At 47.6% G+C, this 16,436-nt stretch overlaps 1 protein-coding gene across 5 annotated transcripts in view; it reads left to right on the forward strand.

The window, feature by feature from the left end:
* STS (steroid sulfatase) overlaps positions 1 to 15,577 on the forward strand; it is a 173,651-nt gene extending 158,074 nt beyond the window's left edge. For 4 of the 5 annotated variants that reach the window (XM_053579485.1, XM_053579487.1, XM_053579486.1 and 1 more), the window contains 3 exons: positions 106 to 265; positions 7,362 to 7,483; positions 13,387 to 13,764. In XM_053579485.1, the coding sequence (XP_053435460.1) occupies positions 106 to 265; positions 7,362 to 7,483; positions 13,387 to 13,763 (659 nt within the window). In that variant the 3' untranslated portion in view covers position 13,764. Of the gene's footprint in view, positions 1 to 105; positions 266 to 7,361; positions 7,484 to 13,386 lie in introns of all 5 variants that reach the window. The other variant, XM_053579484.1, reaches the window with a different exon arrangement.
* Positions 15,578 to 16,436: the final 859 nt, after the last annotated feature.

Below are 16,436 nucleotides of genomic sequence, written 5' to 3' on the forward strand. Positions count from 1 at the left end.
ATTTAGGACACTGAGTTCCTATCCCGTGTGGACTGGGGGATAGTACGTTCAGGGCAGTGTTGAGAAGCCTGACATTTCCCTGCTGACTCCTTTCTGATATTTTAGGAGGAAAAGCCAACAACTGGGAAGGAGGCATTCGGGTCCCAGGCATCTTCCGATGGCCCGGCGTGATTCAGGCGGGACAGAAGACGGATGCCGTCACTAGCAACATGGACATCTTTCCCACGGTGGCCAGACTGGCTGGGTCACCGGAGCCCGAGGACAGGTACAGATTGGAGGGTGGCCGGTATTGTCTGGCTGTAGTTTCATAGGCTGGGGTGCCTTCCTCAGGGCAGGCCACCTGCGGCAGGGCTTGGCAGGGGCACACGAGTGGGTTGGCAGCTGTAAACCTCCCTTCCATCCTGTTGTCCCAGAGGGAAAGAATCTCAGAGGCCCTGAACATTTTCTGTGGACGGGAATGAGATGAGTGGTGTTTAGCTGGGCCTTCTCCTGCTGCTGCTGTCGCTCTCAGTCTGCCTGTCCCCATCGTTGGCTGGACGAGGGGCAGCAGTGTGACTGCCCCTGGGTCTGGCACAGTGGGATTCCTCACCTCCTCCTTTGCTGTTCCTCCACTGCAGAGAAAGGCGTCTAATCCCCGCTCAGGGCCCCGTTCCCCAGCACATCTCCAGGAGCAAATCTCAAGGAAACGCCTTTCCCTCACATCTAAATACAACTTCGTGTGACACTGCCCATGGCTCCTCCTTAGTGTTATTACCAATCTGAAGAGTTTTAAGGGAAGCTCGCTGATTAATTGTTTTCATTAGTTTAGTGGCAGGCCAGGCCGATGTCATCCAGGCGGCTGCAAATCTTATTTAAATGCGGCTGCCGTGAGGAGGAGAAGAAAGGAGAAAGCAAATCAAACACAACAGCTCTGCCAAAGCAGCCCACAGTTCGCTTTCCCCACCGCCCGGCTTTGCCAGCCTGTGTCCTCACCGTTTGCGACAGACACACGCAGGGACACAGGCAGGTGAGGGACGCAGCGGTGACCTTCAGGCCTTCTCAGCCTCTGTGCTCTCCAGACCCTTTGCATTCGCCCGGGACTGAGGGCTCCCATAATCCTTTATGTGTGCTGGCTGTGTTAATCAATGCTTATCATATTAGCAATTAAAGCAGAATTTGTTTTTAAAACACAAAAGTGTCCCAAGCACACAATTTCATCTTCCGATATAGTGATGGTGTCATTCACCCAACAGTACTAGCAGAGACCACTGTACAGTCCTGAGAAAGTGACAGTCAGAAAGACAAAGGATGCCTCCCTGTTATTGTGGAAGTATTCTGCCCCCCCAAACCCCAGACCTCTTGACAAAGTCTCTGGGTTTCTGAGGGTCTCTGGACCACACCCTGAGACTAGAAGGTGCTATGGACGACGGCGGATGTTCTAGAGCTGTGCCAATTGGGTCCTTGTCTCCAGAACCTTCTTGGGCCTTCAATTCCTTGTCTGGAAAGTGGGTTCAGTAATAGCACCAACTTTACAGGGTTGATGTGAGGATAAAACTTCCATGCACATGAAGAGCAAGATAAAGAACTCTTGGATGTTTGCTGTTTCCGTCCTTCCTGCCCTGTTGTGGGAGTAGTAAGATGTTGTAAGCTCAGTTCTTTCCTTTTCCACATTTAACCTCCATTCAGGGTCACAAAATCATAAAATCTGAGGGCAGAGGGGACTTTTAAGGATCCACTGCAGTTAAACTATTCTCTTTTGCACTCTAGTGGTAGAAAACCTGGTGTCCGTAACTCACAGAAAATCTTTTCTAATGTAAAGGCAGAACCCCCGTTCCCTGTGTCATTGGCCCACGTTTTCAACTTTGGAATAAACTTAATACATCCTCAGGTAGCAAAAACAGTGTGTTCTGGCAATCTCCTTCTGTACACTTTGCTCTCATGGCCCATAATATTAAGATCCTCACTGCTCTTCATTTTTGTAGCACCTTGACATGATTTTCCACACAGTGGGGGAAAGGGCAAAGTTCAGAAGCAAAAAGGAGAATCCCCAAAGGGAGGGCCTGCCACGCACCCCCTTTCTGTTCCGGCCTGAGGCTGGCAGGTGAATCTGTGTTTCTTCTGCGTGGTGGTTGAAGAAGGACACAGCCTCCCTCTAAGGGGGTCCCGAGTGTCGTGTGGGGGAACTTGTGTCGTCAGTACAATGAAGTCACGATGTTGACGAGGCCCCTCTGAGGCGGGCTGCTTTCATGCTTCTCGGTGGCGCTCACTGACCTACGTCAGCCGTGGGAATGGGTACCGTCTCTTGTCTGGGTCTGAGGGCCTGGTACAGCCCCACTGTGATGTGCCTCCGTCATCCTACAGAGGGCACATCCAACACCTTGTGCTAGTAAACTCGTCACAAAATGTCTTATGTAAAGCACATTACCAACCAAGTCCAGGTTGTGTATTTGTCCAGGAGGCTTTGAAGCACCGGTTCTCACCTGGGGGTGACTGTTCCCTGAGAAGCTGTTTATCAATGCCTGGGTAAAGTTTTGATTATCTTGGCTCAGGATGCTACTGGCATCCTTAGAGGCCAAGTTGTTGCTATGCCCAGGCCAGCCCTGTACAACCATGAATGATCTGGCCCAGGACAGCCCTGTACAACCGTGAACGATTTGGCCCCTACATCAGCAGTGCCGAGGTTGAGAAATCCTGCCCTAAAATATGTTATGATGGAAAATCCCATCTAGACGTCTCACTAACAACATCTAGATAGTACCTTCGTGTCTCGATCATCTGTAAATTTGAGGCACAGATATCTACCCTTTAGGAAACAGCCTCAGCTCCTTGTGGCTAAGGTTGGTGGAAGTCCGTGTCCTCAGTCTCCCACTAAAGTAATATTAAATTTGCATTTCTCAGGAGAAGACACTCACTCAGAGAGTTGGCCCTATGCTGTTTGAGGAGCACTTAGCAAGGTGCCTTCACTTCTGTCTGCGCGCTTTGCCTGCAGAGGAGAATTTCTGCCCCACAGGCTTCCCTCTGCAGGCATGGTGTCTGGTGAGAGCCGCTCCTGGCCCATCAAAGCTTGGAGGGAGATCAGAAACCCTGACATCCAGGGTATGTACTTAAGTAAAGAGAGCAGGTCGACAGGTGCTCAGGAGAGATGTTTGCTTTGTGGCATCATATCCCTCTGGGCAGAGAAGAGTCCTGTGATGCAGCCCCACTATGTGGCTCCTGCAGATTTCTCCACGGTGGGGAATTGTTGCTCAGTGCACACGTCTAGGCCTCATTTGCATTCCCTGCCACAACTTATCAATAGAATTCTCAGTGGCCATCACCCCAGGCAGATTCAGAAAAATCATTCCCCCCATGCCTCCAGGTAAGCTGATTGTGGATTAAGTGGATGGCAGGCTTTTTTGTATGTGTTATAAAAGACAGGTAACCCAGGTTTTATAAAAGAGGCATCTGATTGACTGTATTAGCTTATTAAAACATACAGCCTTCTGTGGGTCTCATCTTTGCAAGCAGGTGTAACACAGTCAAGACCATGACCTTGATAAAAATTCCCCATGTGCCATAGCCAGAGAAGGGTTTTGGAAAACATCTAAATTGTAGCCACAGGCCATTTGGATTCAGGCAAGGGGAAGGGACACTGGCGTCCTGCACTGTCACCTTTTAGAGAGAAAACGTTGCAGTCTTCTCTATTCCATGGTTAAAATGAAATCAAATTTGATTCTTTCTCTCAGTTAGGAAAAGAAATTAATAACTTTAATGCTTAACATGGCTTATTATTATTATTTTTAAATGAGGATAAGGAAGGGATTGAGTTAACGTCTCCCAGTGAAGTGTGTGGACTCAGAGCTGAGTCACCACAGAAGGTCTCTTCCCCAGAGCGGTTCTGATGGCTGAGTCAGGCGGCTCTACCCACACTGCACATGTGTTTCACAGCATAAAAGTTGATGCTCTTGGGTGGCACCTGTGGCTCAGTTGATGGGGTGCTGGCCCCATATACCGAGGGTGACGGGTTCAAACCCAGCCCCGGCCAAACTGCAACAAAAAAATAGCCAGGCGTTGTGAAGGGCACCTGTAGTCCCAGTTACTTGGGAGGCTGAGGCAAGAGAATCGCTTAAGCCCAGGAGTTGGAGGTTGCTGTGAGCTATGTGATGCCATGGCACTCTACGGAGGGCCATAGAGTGAAACTCTGTCTCTACAAAAAAAAAAAAAAAAAAAGTTGATGCTCTTGTTCACAATTGCAGCTTTGTTCATGCGGTCACTCAAAGCAGATCTGCCCTCCTGTTCAACTGTGGAGGAGGGTTTCATGTTTACAGATGTAAACACATTCTTCTAAATTGTGAGAATAACTCTCCAGATACCGAGAATTCCCTTTGTTTTATTATGGATGGATGTGCTATATCCTAAAAGTATGCCCCTAGTGATTACGTTCTCCGCTGAAATCACCTTGTTTTGAATATCATACAGTCAGCTCATCAACACCGTGCCCCACGTTGGTCCCCAAGACCTTTCCTTTGGTACCTTCCAAACCTCTTCCTTCTCCTGTCATCCTCCAATCATTCCCAGAGTCACCAAAGGGCAGGTGGAAAGGACATTCCCAGGATGTGAAAAGGCTGAACACGAGAGAGAGCTCAGCACCTTCACGCAGGAATCCGGTCATGGCATCCCAAGTTTTCCAAGACACACTGCCTGACATGGTGGGACGTGGTCTCCATGTTGGGGCACTGCAGACCTGAAATTCTGAAACGCCGGCACCAGAAAAAAGATTGTTAGTGCCAGTAACGTCCTCGTCTCGGGAGCCCTAGGGGAATAACCCCACCCTCCAACTTAAGAACACACCCAAACAAGCACCCTTTTTTTCTTCATCAAGAGTCATGAAGACATTGCTCAAAAACTGAGCCAATTCTATGTCATTGGGCGTCTACACAAACTTGCTGTAAAAACTTGAATTTATTTGTAGGAAAAGACCCATCAGACTATTTCCATACAAAAACAGCAGTGCTTTCTAGGACTTTGAAAGTGCATTGGGCCATGTCCTCCAAATCATGGCATCAACAAAAACACTTTAGTCTCAGCCACAACGACAGCAGTGTGGTCTTGTCTGTGCTCAGCACAGCTTCTCCAAGTGATCACCGTGGTTGACTGTGAATCCCACAAGTGGCGTAAAACAATCCCAAGTATTTTGATAGCTTAGACATGCCTTAAAAGTTCAGCTCAACGGGGTCACTTTCAATTTTTCATTGCAGAAGTGAGTCTGTCTGTGACAGGCCATCTTTCTGCAGCCCTGCTAAGCGGTGGCTCTCCACAGCACTGTGATTTATTGTATGCCTTCAGGAAAGAGCGTGTTAGGGAAGGATATTTTTTAAAAAATGAATCTATCTCCACTTTTGAAGAAAAAAGAAGTCTGCAGAATAGACTCTGTTTCTCCCCTTAAAAACAGATAAAAACAAATGTCTTGCTTTTAAGTAAGAAAAATAGTTAATGAGCCTTGGTGTCTTGTTATTAACCCCTTCCTTCTTACCATGACCAACTTCAGTTACAAAGACTCATCTGAAGTCAGTAGTTTCATCTCCCACATTCTCAAATCAGATGTTAAGTTTTTGGAAAATGAAAAAAAAAAAAAAAAGACCAACCCATAGTCAAGAAATTGAGGTAGAGATTGTGTCCCCAAAGTGGAGGTTTCATCTTGCTTTTAGGGGAGTGTCACAGAAAGTCTCTGTGTCCAGCCGGGGTGGGCGTGGCGGAGGATGGAAAAGCCATGGGGTGGGGGCTTTTCATGGTGGGAGTCTCATACCTGCCCACCTGCCCTCTCCCCTCTTCCTTTCTTGCAATCCCTATTCAGGATCTCACATTACAAAGGCCTGAGCTTTTCTTGAAAGGAATTTGAAAAGAGGGACGTACAATGCCTGTCCTTTCAGGATGGCAGCAGAATTTCAGGGGACACGCTGCGTCTGAACAGGACAGCCTGCACCCAGTTTCTTTCTCTTCTGTGCGTGGTTAACAGGAGCGCAGGCTTGGGAACCGAGCCCAGCCTGTCTTTTGTTCTTTATTTTTAACTTATGATAATAGAATATTTTCAGTCCTTAGACTTCCGCAGAGCACATGATTTAATAACGAGGGTTGAGGCCGGAGAAGCGCTAAGCAACGAGGCTATAATTACATTACTGGTTTTTAGCGACACCGAAATAAACCACAGGAAAAAGCTCAGGGGACGTGAGACCTCTCAGGCATGCTCACCCAAATTACAGAGCCACGCTAGACTTCCAGACTCTGAACGCCTCCTAACTACAGAGGACGGGACGCAGGGGTTAATTTAATCAGAGAAAGAACCCTCAAGTTAAACACTCAGCTCTTCCAAAACAGTTCTCTGCCCTTTGTTTGGATGGCAGCAACCTAATGGTGTCAATGACTTCAATTTCTCAAGTGGCTGTTAATTTGTGTTTAGCTCAAAACAACATGTTAGGCTTTCTCCCTCCATGGAAACTAAAGAAAGGCTTATTTTGCTCAGCCCCAGTGCTAGGTCCATTGTTTGCAATCTGAAAAATGCCTCTTCTTTGTCGAGTTTGATAGATACCCCAGTAGTACAGGAGATACATTTTCATTTGGGAATAATCCATCCTCTTGCTATTGAATAACACCACCATAATTGTATACAAATTCATTCTCTTGGACAAATACGCTTTCACTGAAGGCTATCCAAACCAAGTTGCCCCGTGGCCCATCAGTGGAACCTCGACAGCTGACCACCTCCCTACACTGACCCTCACCCTACGCTGACCACCTCCTTAGGTTGACCTAATTTTCATAGACTGGACATGCACCCCATGTACATATCAGTGTAGCAGGCCCAATTCATATGCTGACCATCTCCCTGTGTTTACCCGTTTGTTACAGTCCCTGGGTGCTCAACTTACAGACCTTCTACTGTAGTATCTTTTTTTTAACTGTAATTTGGGGGTACCCTTATTTTCAACAGATGGGTATTTCATGAATAAAACTCTTCCTTTGATCAAACGATGGAAATTCCAGTTTTGGAAAAGTGGTGAGGGGAAGAACTGGGAGCGTGCGTGGGAGATGGCGTGGGTTGCAACTCCGCCAGCTCCCGGGCTGGTCCCAGGACCTCAGAGGAGCTTCCTAAACGTTCTGTGCCTCTGTTTTGTCCTCTGTGTGGTGGGGATGGAAACAGTCCCAGGCCATGCTGCCCTTTACAGGTTTGATGAGACAATGCATGCCCAGAGCTGGGGGACGGGGGACCGCCCACGGCTCCCAGCTGGGGTTCACGTCTTCCTGTGGCTCTTCTGTGTGTGGTTGGTCACAAGGACTTTTCAGAAGTCAGGGCGCCTTCATCCAAGGGTGAGGTGGCTGATGCCTGGCTGGTTTATCTCACACAGGATCATTGATGGGCACGATCTGATGCCCGTGCTCCAAGGGGAAACCCAGCACTCTGAGCACGAGTTCCTCTTCCACTACTGCAATGCCTACTTGAATGCCGTGCGCTGGCACCCTCGCAACAGTGAGTACACAGACCTCGTCACACTCGGCATGCCTTGTGCCTCCTGTGCTGCGTGGATAGTTGGCATCAGCTTCCTGCTGCGGAGGCTTCGTCCTCTCTCCGCCCTCTTCCTCCTCTCTGTGTCCCTGCAGCCATACACTTGTCTAGGGAGAACCTCACCGGGCTGTGTCATTCTCCCTCCTGGACACCTCTTTCCCAGGAGAGGCAGTCCCTACTCTTCACAGGGCTCTGCGGCCCCACCCTTGCTCGCCTGATTTTCTGGCCTTTGCTTCTCACCCTCAGCTTCCCCCATACAGCTGCTGTGTCCCGCCTATGCCTTGCTGTGCCCCCCCCTTTGCAAGTTCCTCTGCCTGGAAGGACTTCTTGTCCCTTCCTTCCCAGAGGTCATGCACCCATCTCCCCAAAACCCTCCTTGAAAGGCCACCTCCCTGCCTGCGCTCAAAGCACTTTCATCAGCCTCTAGCTTTGTGCTCAATGCTAGCAAATGGATGAATGAATGAAGGGCATTACAAGATTTCCCTGATTTTCCTTTTCCCAGCCTCAAACGTGGCACATCGTGACTCGCTGAAAATATGTTTTGTTGCTCATCGTGTATATTTACTAGGTTTAGGTATTTAAAGCAAAGTTAAAATACTCCTCTGCCGTCACATTGCCAAATCGGGGCTCTTTTAAATCCACACTTTAACGTAGTCTAATCTGGGTTTTCTGATACCCGTTTTACAGTGCTATTTCCATATAGCACAAAGGGACAAAGGGGAAACCAAGTCATAATCCGAAGTGTGGTTATGGATTTCAGGCTTTGTTCCCCTAAATCCTTGGAAAGCACTTTGGGTTTCTCCTTCGTAGACAGGACGTGCACCACGTGTACCTATCTCTGCAGCAGGCCTGGTTCCTCGTGGTGACCACCGCCGTGGCATGAACGTGTCACTGCAGCAGGCCTGGTTCCTCGTGGAGACCACCGCCGTGGCATGAACGTGTCACTGCAGCAGGCCTGGTTCCTCGTGGTGACCACCTCTGTGTGTTGACCAGTTTGTTACAGTCCCTGGGGTGGTCACCTTAAAAAGGTTCTGCTGTATGTCATCAGGGTGGCCACACTTCTAGTCTCTGTGTCTAATTAGACGCGTGACAGCATTGGGGGCTGAGCCCTCTAATAAATGAGAGAGGTCCACTTCTCTTCATTTCTTTTTATATGGAACCCATGAGGATGTAAACAACAGAGTTGCCGTGATACCTGGTTGTTTGTAGAAGGGTGATATCACATCCCAGACCTTGCGAAATTGCATTTGCAGACAGCCAAACCCCCAGTGAGAGCAGGCAGAAGAGACATGTTGGCTCAGGGGCTGGAGGAACACGTTCTGCAGAGGAGTAAAGGCAAGGAGGGACAGGGAGAGGCAGAAAATAGGAGTAAGTGAGAAAAACAAGACCCAGTTTCTGTCGACTAGCCCTGGGATAAAATTTGCTTCTTCAACAGACACAAGGAACATTTTCTCTTTGCTCAGTTCCTTAACTCTTCTACTTGAAACCAGCACCAAAAAAGGAGAAATCACAGTTTTTCAAGGTAGAACCATTCATCAAGCTGAAGGGTCTAAAAACACCAGGGATTTTATGAATCATTTATGATTCACTTCTTGGAGTATATCTGACACTCAGTAGCCATGCTTTCTCTGTCTCGACTTCCACGCACAGCTTGGGGTTTCGTTATTTACTACTTTATCTACCGATTGTTTTCTACAGATATTTATTGATCACTCACTGCGGAGAATGAACATACGGCATCTTTCAGGGATAAAAACAGATGAAGCTTCCAGCCAAGGAGTTATTCTTACATCTCAGAGCCTGATGCTCTAGGGGAGCTGAGTGCTGGGGATACAGCCAGGCACAGAGAAAGTGGGACTCTCTTTAGTATGTTCCTCCCATGCCCTGGGAAAGACAGGTATTATGTCCTAGGTGAGACAGAGTGCTCAGAGCATCTCAGATCTGCACTGGCAGGACATGGTCAGTAATCACTGGGCAAGACCAAACACTGGCCATAGATCTTAGGAGTAAGAGTGTTGCCACCTGACCTCATAATTCTTTATTAGAAAAGGAAAGAGAAATTTAGGATCAGGGTTTATTACCAGACTGTAAACAGCTCTTGGCCATTCAGGAATCTTGCCAAATGGGTGTTAAACCATCCTCAGTTTTAATTCAGCCATGCTAGGAGTGTTTACACCACAGCAATTGGCAAACACCACAAATCCAGGCTTGATTTCTCCTTCAGAGAGCTATATCCTCAGCAGTTCATAGATGGCAGTAAACTAAAGCTGATTGGAAATGTTTTTAAGATGCAATTATCATTTGTCTTGATTAGAGGCCTAAATGTTACAATGTCAAGCTCATTAAATACTTAGCTTTAAAAACTTAAAGCTAGGATTCTGTTTTCACCCTTTAAAAGCATGAAACCCTTTTAACTTTTATATACAAAGTCTTCTCTATAATTTAGTTGTCTTGGCAAAGTGAATGACAAAATTTGATTATGTTCTGATATCATTATTCCTATTATATTTAAGGAACTCATGAAAGCATTATTATAACAAGGATAACTTTTCTGGCATTAAAATGGGAATTTTGAGTTAAAATTTACTATTCAATGTGTATGAAAAATTTTGTCCTTCACGTTTGACATATGAATTAATGTTATTAAAAATTCAAAATAATGACAAGTGAATTTTATGGGCAAAATTCATCTTAGAAGGTAGATAGATTCTTGGCTTCAGGATTTTTGGGCCAATGAATATAATCTTGAATTAAATGCTCACATTAATGGGGGAGCCCTCAGACCAGCTGGTTATACCAAAAATCCATGGAATAGCTATAAGCATATTCTGGAAAGCAATTCAATGTCAGACCTAATTATTAGTACCTTAGAGCATTTTCTGCAACATGCATGGAATCTTGACCTCTCTGAGGGGAAAAAGAAAAGTCACATTTATTTAAAATGTCATGCTTTTGTGAGGAAACAAGCTGTCCAGGAAGCTGCAGAAATTAGTTCAGAGGCACAGGACACTGACACCATTCTTCCTCCTGGACAAGAACGTAGCCACTCTCATGGTGAACCAGCGGGACGTCAGAAAGTCTATTCCACTTCAGTTCACATTTGCTGGAAACTTTTCTTTCCCCTGTGATTAAAAAAAAAAAAAAAACCCTTCAAAAATTACAACACTGGGCACATTTGATTTATTCTCTTCTAGCTATTTTGAGATGTACAATCAACATTAACTAGTGATGGATGCCAATGATCAAAACAAATCAATGATCTTGACTGGATTATTGGAACGTATCAAATTACCACATGCACCCCCCCCCCAAATATTTATAGCCACTGGGTTTCAGTAAAAAAACATTACAACAAAAAGCAATAGGAGGCTGAGTGCGGTAGCTCACACCTGTAATCTTAACACTCTGGGAGGCCTAGGAAGGTGGATTGCCTGAGCTCACAGGTTTGAGACCAGCCTGAGCGAGACTGAGACCCAGTCTCTGAAAATAGCTGGGTGTTATGTTGTAGCGGGGACCTGTAGTCCCAGCTACTTGGGAGGCCAAGGGAAGAGAACCACTTGAGCCCAAGAGGTTGAGGTTGCTGCAAGCTGTGATGCCATGGCACTCCACCAAGGAGGGCGACAAAGTGAGACTCTTTCTCCAAAAAAATGAAATAAAATAAAAACAAGTGGGACAATAGAATTCATTCTAAAGGAATATGTTCTTATGTAACTTTCCGAAAGGCACATTATTTTCAATGTGAGGGCTAAGTAATGGTTTAAAGTTAAAATCAGCCTCCCTGTGGTGAGGGAAAATGCTTGCATTGTTCAGTATTTAAAATCTTCATTTAATTAAACAATTTACTTTGCCCCTAAAATACACCTAATGGAAGAGAGGAGATTCTAATTATAGCTGCTTGTGTCTCATGAGTTAGCCAGTGTCAGGAAGAGTGCGCTTGGTGTTGAATTTCACTTGTCATTTTAGTGTCTAACATTGGATGTGATTCCTAATCTGATTATCAGGAGTTGGATGGGTCTGAAGGGTCACCAATAAAACAGTGGTGAGGGATGCAGCTGAACTAACGTGAAATATAGTAGGTCCAAATTTAATCTCACCAAGAACTCCCCGCATTTCAGTTCACCTTAGACAGGACGCACACTCACCTTCACATCACTTTGGTAGTGATTAACAAAAGGCATATGTATGGAAATCATTTCAAGGATGTATTATAAGTCTTAAGATTTCTTGGCCCCTTAGGAATACCTTGGCCAAACGCTGCCTTGCCCTAAGCTTCTGATCTGTCTCGCATGTAACCATTAATTCATTTACATGCCCACTAAGCCCGGTATCAAGGCACCATGTAGACACACAGACTCATGACATCAGCCCAAGATGAACAGAATTTGCTTTGGTGACCTAGGGCAAGGACTGACTTCAGAGATTGGAACAGGTTTCCCCAAACTTCTAACATTTCTGTTCAGTTTATTTTGTATCATTATCATTTAGGTATATCAGTAACACACTTACCTTTCCTAACCATTCATTTCCTTCAGTGGAGGAAAATAAAACCCTCGCAGATTGTGTTTGCTCCAGCGTCATCTCGTAAACATTTACTTTCACGTGAAATTTAATCTTGCCTTATAGACTAGATCGATTTTTGAGATAGGTGTTCAGTTTTCAACTAAAGTTGTAGTACAGGAAAACCTCTGTAAGCTGACCACGGAAAGGACTGTGACAAAGTGGTCAACACACAGAGGCAGTCAGCATCAGGAATGAGACCTGCTGTACATGTGCAGATGGTGCGTGTCCAGGCTGTGGAAATTAGGTCATGTAAGGAGGGGGTCAGTGTGGGTAGGACCCCCATGGCTGGAGGTACTAATGCATACATGACCTAAGATTACATTAATACCGGGATGAAAAAGTCCCAGGCATTACTTCTGTTAGTTTGACACAATGCAAATATACTGCCTGCCAGAGACTGTTTAAATTGGTTTAAATTGGTTCCACTAATTTATTTAGTATTCTGACCAGTCGGCCACGAGATACCAAAGCTATCTCTGTCCATCTCCACAAAGATGAGGGCGATTGAGCAGGAATGAGGCGTCTTCCGCTTTGTGTGAACAGCCGAGAGGGCCGCGCCCACGTTCTGCCCCCGCAGCTCAGGTTCCAGGCATTTTAGTTCTCCCTTTTTACCTGCCACATGTTCACACCCGGGAAGTGTTTGTAGAGCTCTCTCAGAGGCGGAGAGCAGGCAGCTCCTCAGAAAATCCCTACACTCGCCAAGAAACCGGAAATGAGTCTGTTATGTCATAATTTCTCATTTGTTTGTAAATCCATTTTTCTAAGACATTCAATATTGAGTGACTTAACAGAGAACTTAACATTTAAAAAACTAACCATCTGGTGTAGTCGAATTCAGCCAATGTGGAATTTCCGTCAGCTCATGAAGGTCTAATTTGCACACCATGATACCCGGATTCAAAGGTTGTTAGCAAAATCGTAGAGCTATGCCACCCTGGTCACGATCTGATTTTAGAACATCTCCAAACCCCAGAGGTCATCTCTGTTCCCCATTTGTGGCCCCCACACTCACTTCCCGGCCTCAGTTAATTCTTGATTCAGTGTTACAAGACTGTCTGAGAGCGAGAAAGTGAAGTGGTGGCTGAGTGGTCGCGCGCTTGAGGCCATAGCTGGGGTCCGGCTGTGTGTGCGCCTGTGTGTGGCTTCTTACCACTGATGCTCGCATCAGCACTGTGCCTGCCACTAGCTCACCAGCCCTCACCCTCTCAGACCCGTGAGGCCTAGTGTCTGTGTCACTTGGTCATTTGTGGCGAGGGCCCTGGCGGTGATGCCTGACACCTAACCCTTCCCATCCTTTGAAACTGCAGGCACGTCTATCTGGAAAGCCTTTTACTTCACCCCCAACTTCAGTCCCGAAGGTGCCAACGGCTGCTTCTCCACACACGTCTGCTTCTGCTTCGGGAGCTTTGTCACCTACCATGACCCTCCTCTGCTCTTCGACATTTCCAAAGATCCCAGAGAGAGGAACCCACTGACGCCGGCCATCGAGCCGCGATTCCATGAAATCCTGAAAGCCATGCGGGCCGCCGTGCACAGACACAACAAGACCCTGAGAGACGTCCCCAACCAGCTGTCCCTGGGGAACATTTTCTGGAAGCCCTGGCTCCAGCTGTGCTGCCCCTCCTCCGGCCTGACCTGCCAGTGTGACAGAGACAGACAGCAAGACTGGAGAACCAGCCTGTAGCCACACCTGCGGGACTGGGCGGCTGTGTGCAGAGCCAGCCGTCCACGCACACACCCAGGCCTCAGAGGGCACAGGGTGACGCCAGCCCCGTCCCAGTCTGGGATTTGGACCAATTCTCTATTTTATCACCTGAAGACTTGAGCGGGAACTCACCAACCACTGAACTCGGGGCTGAGGGGGGGTTGAAGTTGGGCAATGTGTGCCTTCCCTGGCCAGACCCATTGCCCTCTTTGACGGGGTGGAAAGGCGTCCTCACGAGTACACCCACAGCAGTGCAGACAGATGGTAGGAAGGTGCACCAGGTAAACTTAATCCAGCGCTCAGCACACGTGTGTCATTGACAGCGTAAGGCATCTCTCACCCCGTGACGTGAAGTTATTTAATAACCACCAAGACTCCCAAACAGCATGATAAAAAAAGATAGTCAAGTTTAAAAAAGTTCAGTAAATCTTCACATGTGCAACTTTATAGTGGACAAAGGAACATCTTCTTTACCAGTAGTAGACCGTGGTAAGTGCCCATTTGTTCATCAGAAGACTAGTCATTATTATTGGTATTAGAACACGTATCCAATGCTATTCCCCACATGTATGGATGTACACATATCTACACACACACACAGTGTTTCTCTTTCCTCAACAAGGTTGAGATGTTTAAAATAGGATCAAAGAAGCTTATCAGTATTTAAGTTAAAAATATATAGAGAGGCTCAGAAATAGATTTTTTTGCACAATAATTTTTTGTGAAATCCTTCAGTAACAATAATTCCAAGATAAATCTCTGCTGAACTGATTATATCTAATTATATTTGGATTCCAGTGGTTTTTATTTGGCGGGGGGGGTTGTTTTTGTTAAGCAAATGGAAGCTCTGAACACAAAGACCACTTCGGGGGTGCTACAGTTCAGGAAATTTCTGTGAACATAATTCAGAATCATTGGTTTGGAATGTCTGAGAGGAACAAAAGCCCCCCCACTAGCAATCCATGTTCTGTGTAGGTATAAGTGTGATTGTCTTTAGTCATAGGCAGAATTTAGTGACGGGAGCACTTGTGTTTGTTATTGGTCTTGTTTTGTGTAATTTTATCTGTGGCCAAGAAATGCCTGTGCCCCAGTTCCAGGATGAGATGCACAACGTGGTTTTAATTCCATTTCCACCAAATTGCAGTCCATCAGGGAAAATGCACGAATGACCCATTGCCCAGGAGAGCAGAGGATAGTGACAGAGCTAGAGATAGTGCCGCAGTGTGAGTGAGCCAGCGGCCTCCTGGGGAGAGCCCTCCCTCTGTGTAGTGCACAGATCAGTGCCCCAGTGTGAGTGAGTCAGCAGCCTCCTGGGGAGAGCCCTCCCTCTGTGCAGTGCACAGTTCAGTGTCGCAGTGTGAGTGAGCCAGCAGCCTCCTGGGAGAGCCTTCCTCTCTGCAGCGTACAGTTGAGTGATGCAGTGTGAGTGAGCCAGCGGCCTCCTGGGGAGACACCTCCCTCTGTGCAGTGCACAGTTCAGTGCTGCAGTGTGAGTGAGCCAGCGGCCTCCTGGGGAGACACCTCCCTCGGTGCAGTGCACACGTCAGTGCCGCAGTGTGAGTGAGCCAGCGGCCTCCTGGGAGAGCCCTCCCTCTCTGCAGTGTACAGTTCAGTGCCGCAGTGTGAGTGAGCCAGCAGCCTCCTGGGGAGACATCTCCCTCTGTGCAGTGCACAGTTCAGTGCCGCAGTGTGAGTGAGCCAGCGGCCTCCTGGGAGAGCCCTCCCTCTCTGCAGTGTACACTTCAGTGTTGCAGTGTGAGTGAGCCAGCAGCCTCCTGGGGAGACACCTCCCTCTGTGCAGTGCACAGTTCAATGCCGCAGTGTGAGTGAGCCAACAGCCTCCTGGGAGAGCCCTCCCTCTGTGTAGTGTACACTTCAGTGTTGCAGTGTGAGTGAGCCAGTGGCCTCCTGGGGAGACACCTCCCTCTGTGCAGTGTACACTTCAGTGTTGCAGTGTGAGTGAGCCAGCGGCCTCCTGGGGAGACACCTCCCTCTGTGCAGGGTACACTTCAGTGTTGCAGTGTGAGTGAGCCAGCGGCCTCCTGGGGAGAGCCCTCCCTCTGTGCAGTGTACACTTCAGTGTTGCAGTGTGAGTGAGCCAGCGGCCTCCTGGGGAGACACCTCCCTCTGTGCAGTGTACACTTCAGTGTTGCAGTGTGAGTGAGCCAGTGGCCTCCTGGGGAGCACCTCCCTCTGTGCAGTGCACAGTTCAGTGTACAGTTCAGTGCCGCAGTGTGAGTGAGCCAGCGGCCTCCTGGGGAGACACCTCCCTCTGTGCAGTGCACAGTTCAGTGCCGCAGTGTGAGTGAGCCAGCAGCCTCCTGGGGAGACACCTCCCTCTGTGCAGTGCACAGTTCAGTGTACAGTTCAGTGCCACAGTGTGAGTGAGCCAGCGGCCTCCTGGGAGAGCCCTCCCTCTGTGCAGTGCACAGGTCAGTGCCGCAGTGTGAGTGAGCCAGCGGCCTCCTGGGAGAGCCCTCCCTCTGTGCAGTGTACCGTTTAGTCACTTGTTCAGACATAAGACCTTCTCCAACAAATGATGCAATTCCTTTATGGGTAAATCGAGAGACACTGCCACCCACCTGCTTACCCATTTATTTAAGCACCTGCTGTTTGCCCAGCATTTGCTCAGTTCTAAAGGCAGGGCAGGTG

This window comes from Nycticebus coucang, chromosome X (genome assembly GCF_027406575.1).
Source record: "Nycticebus coucang isolate mNycCou1 chromosome X, mNycCou1.pri, whole genome shotgun sequence".
Lineage (NCBI taxonomy): Eukaryota > Metazoa > Chordata > Mammalia > Primates > Lorisidae > Nycticebus > Nycticebus coucang.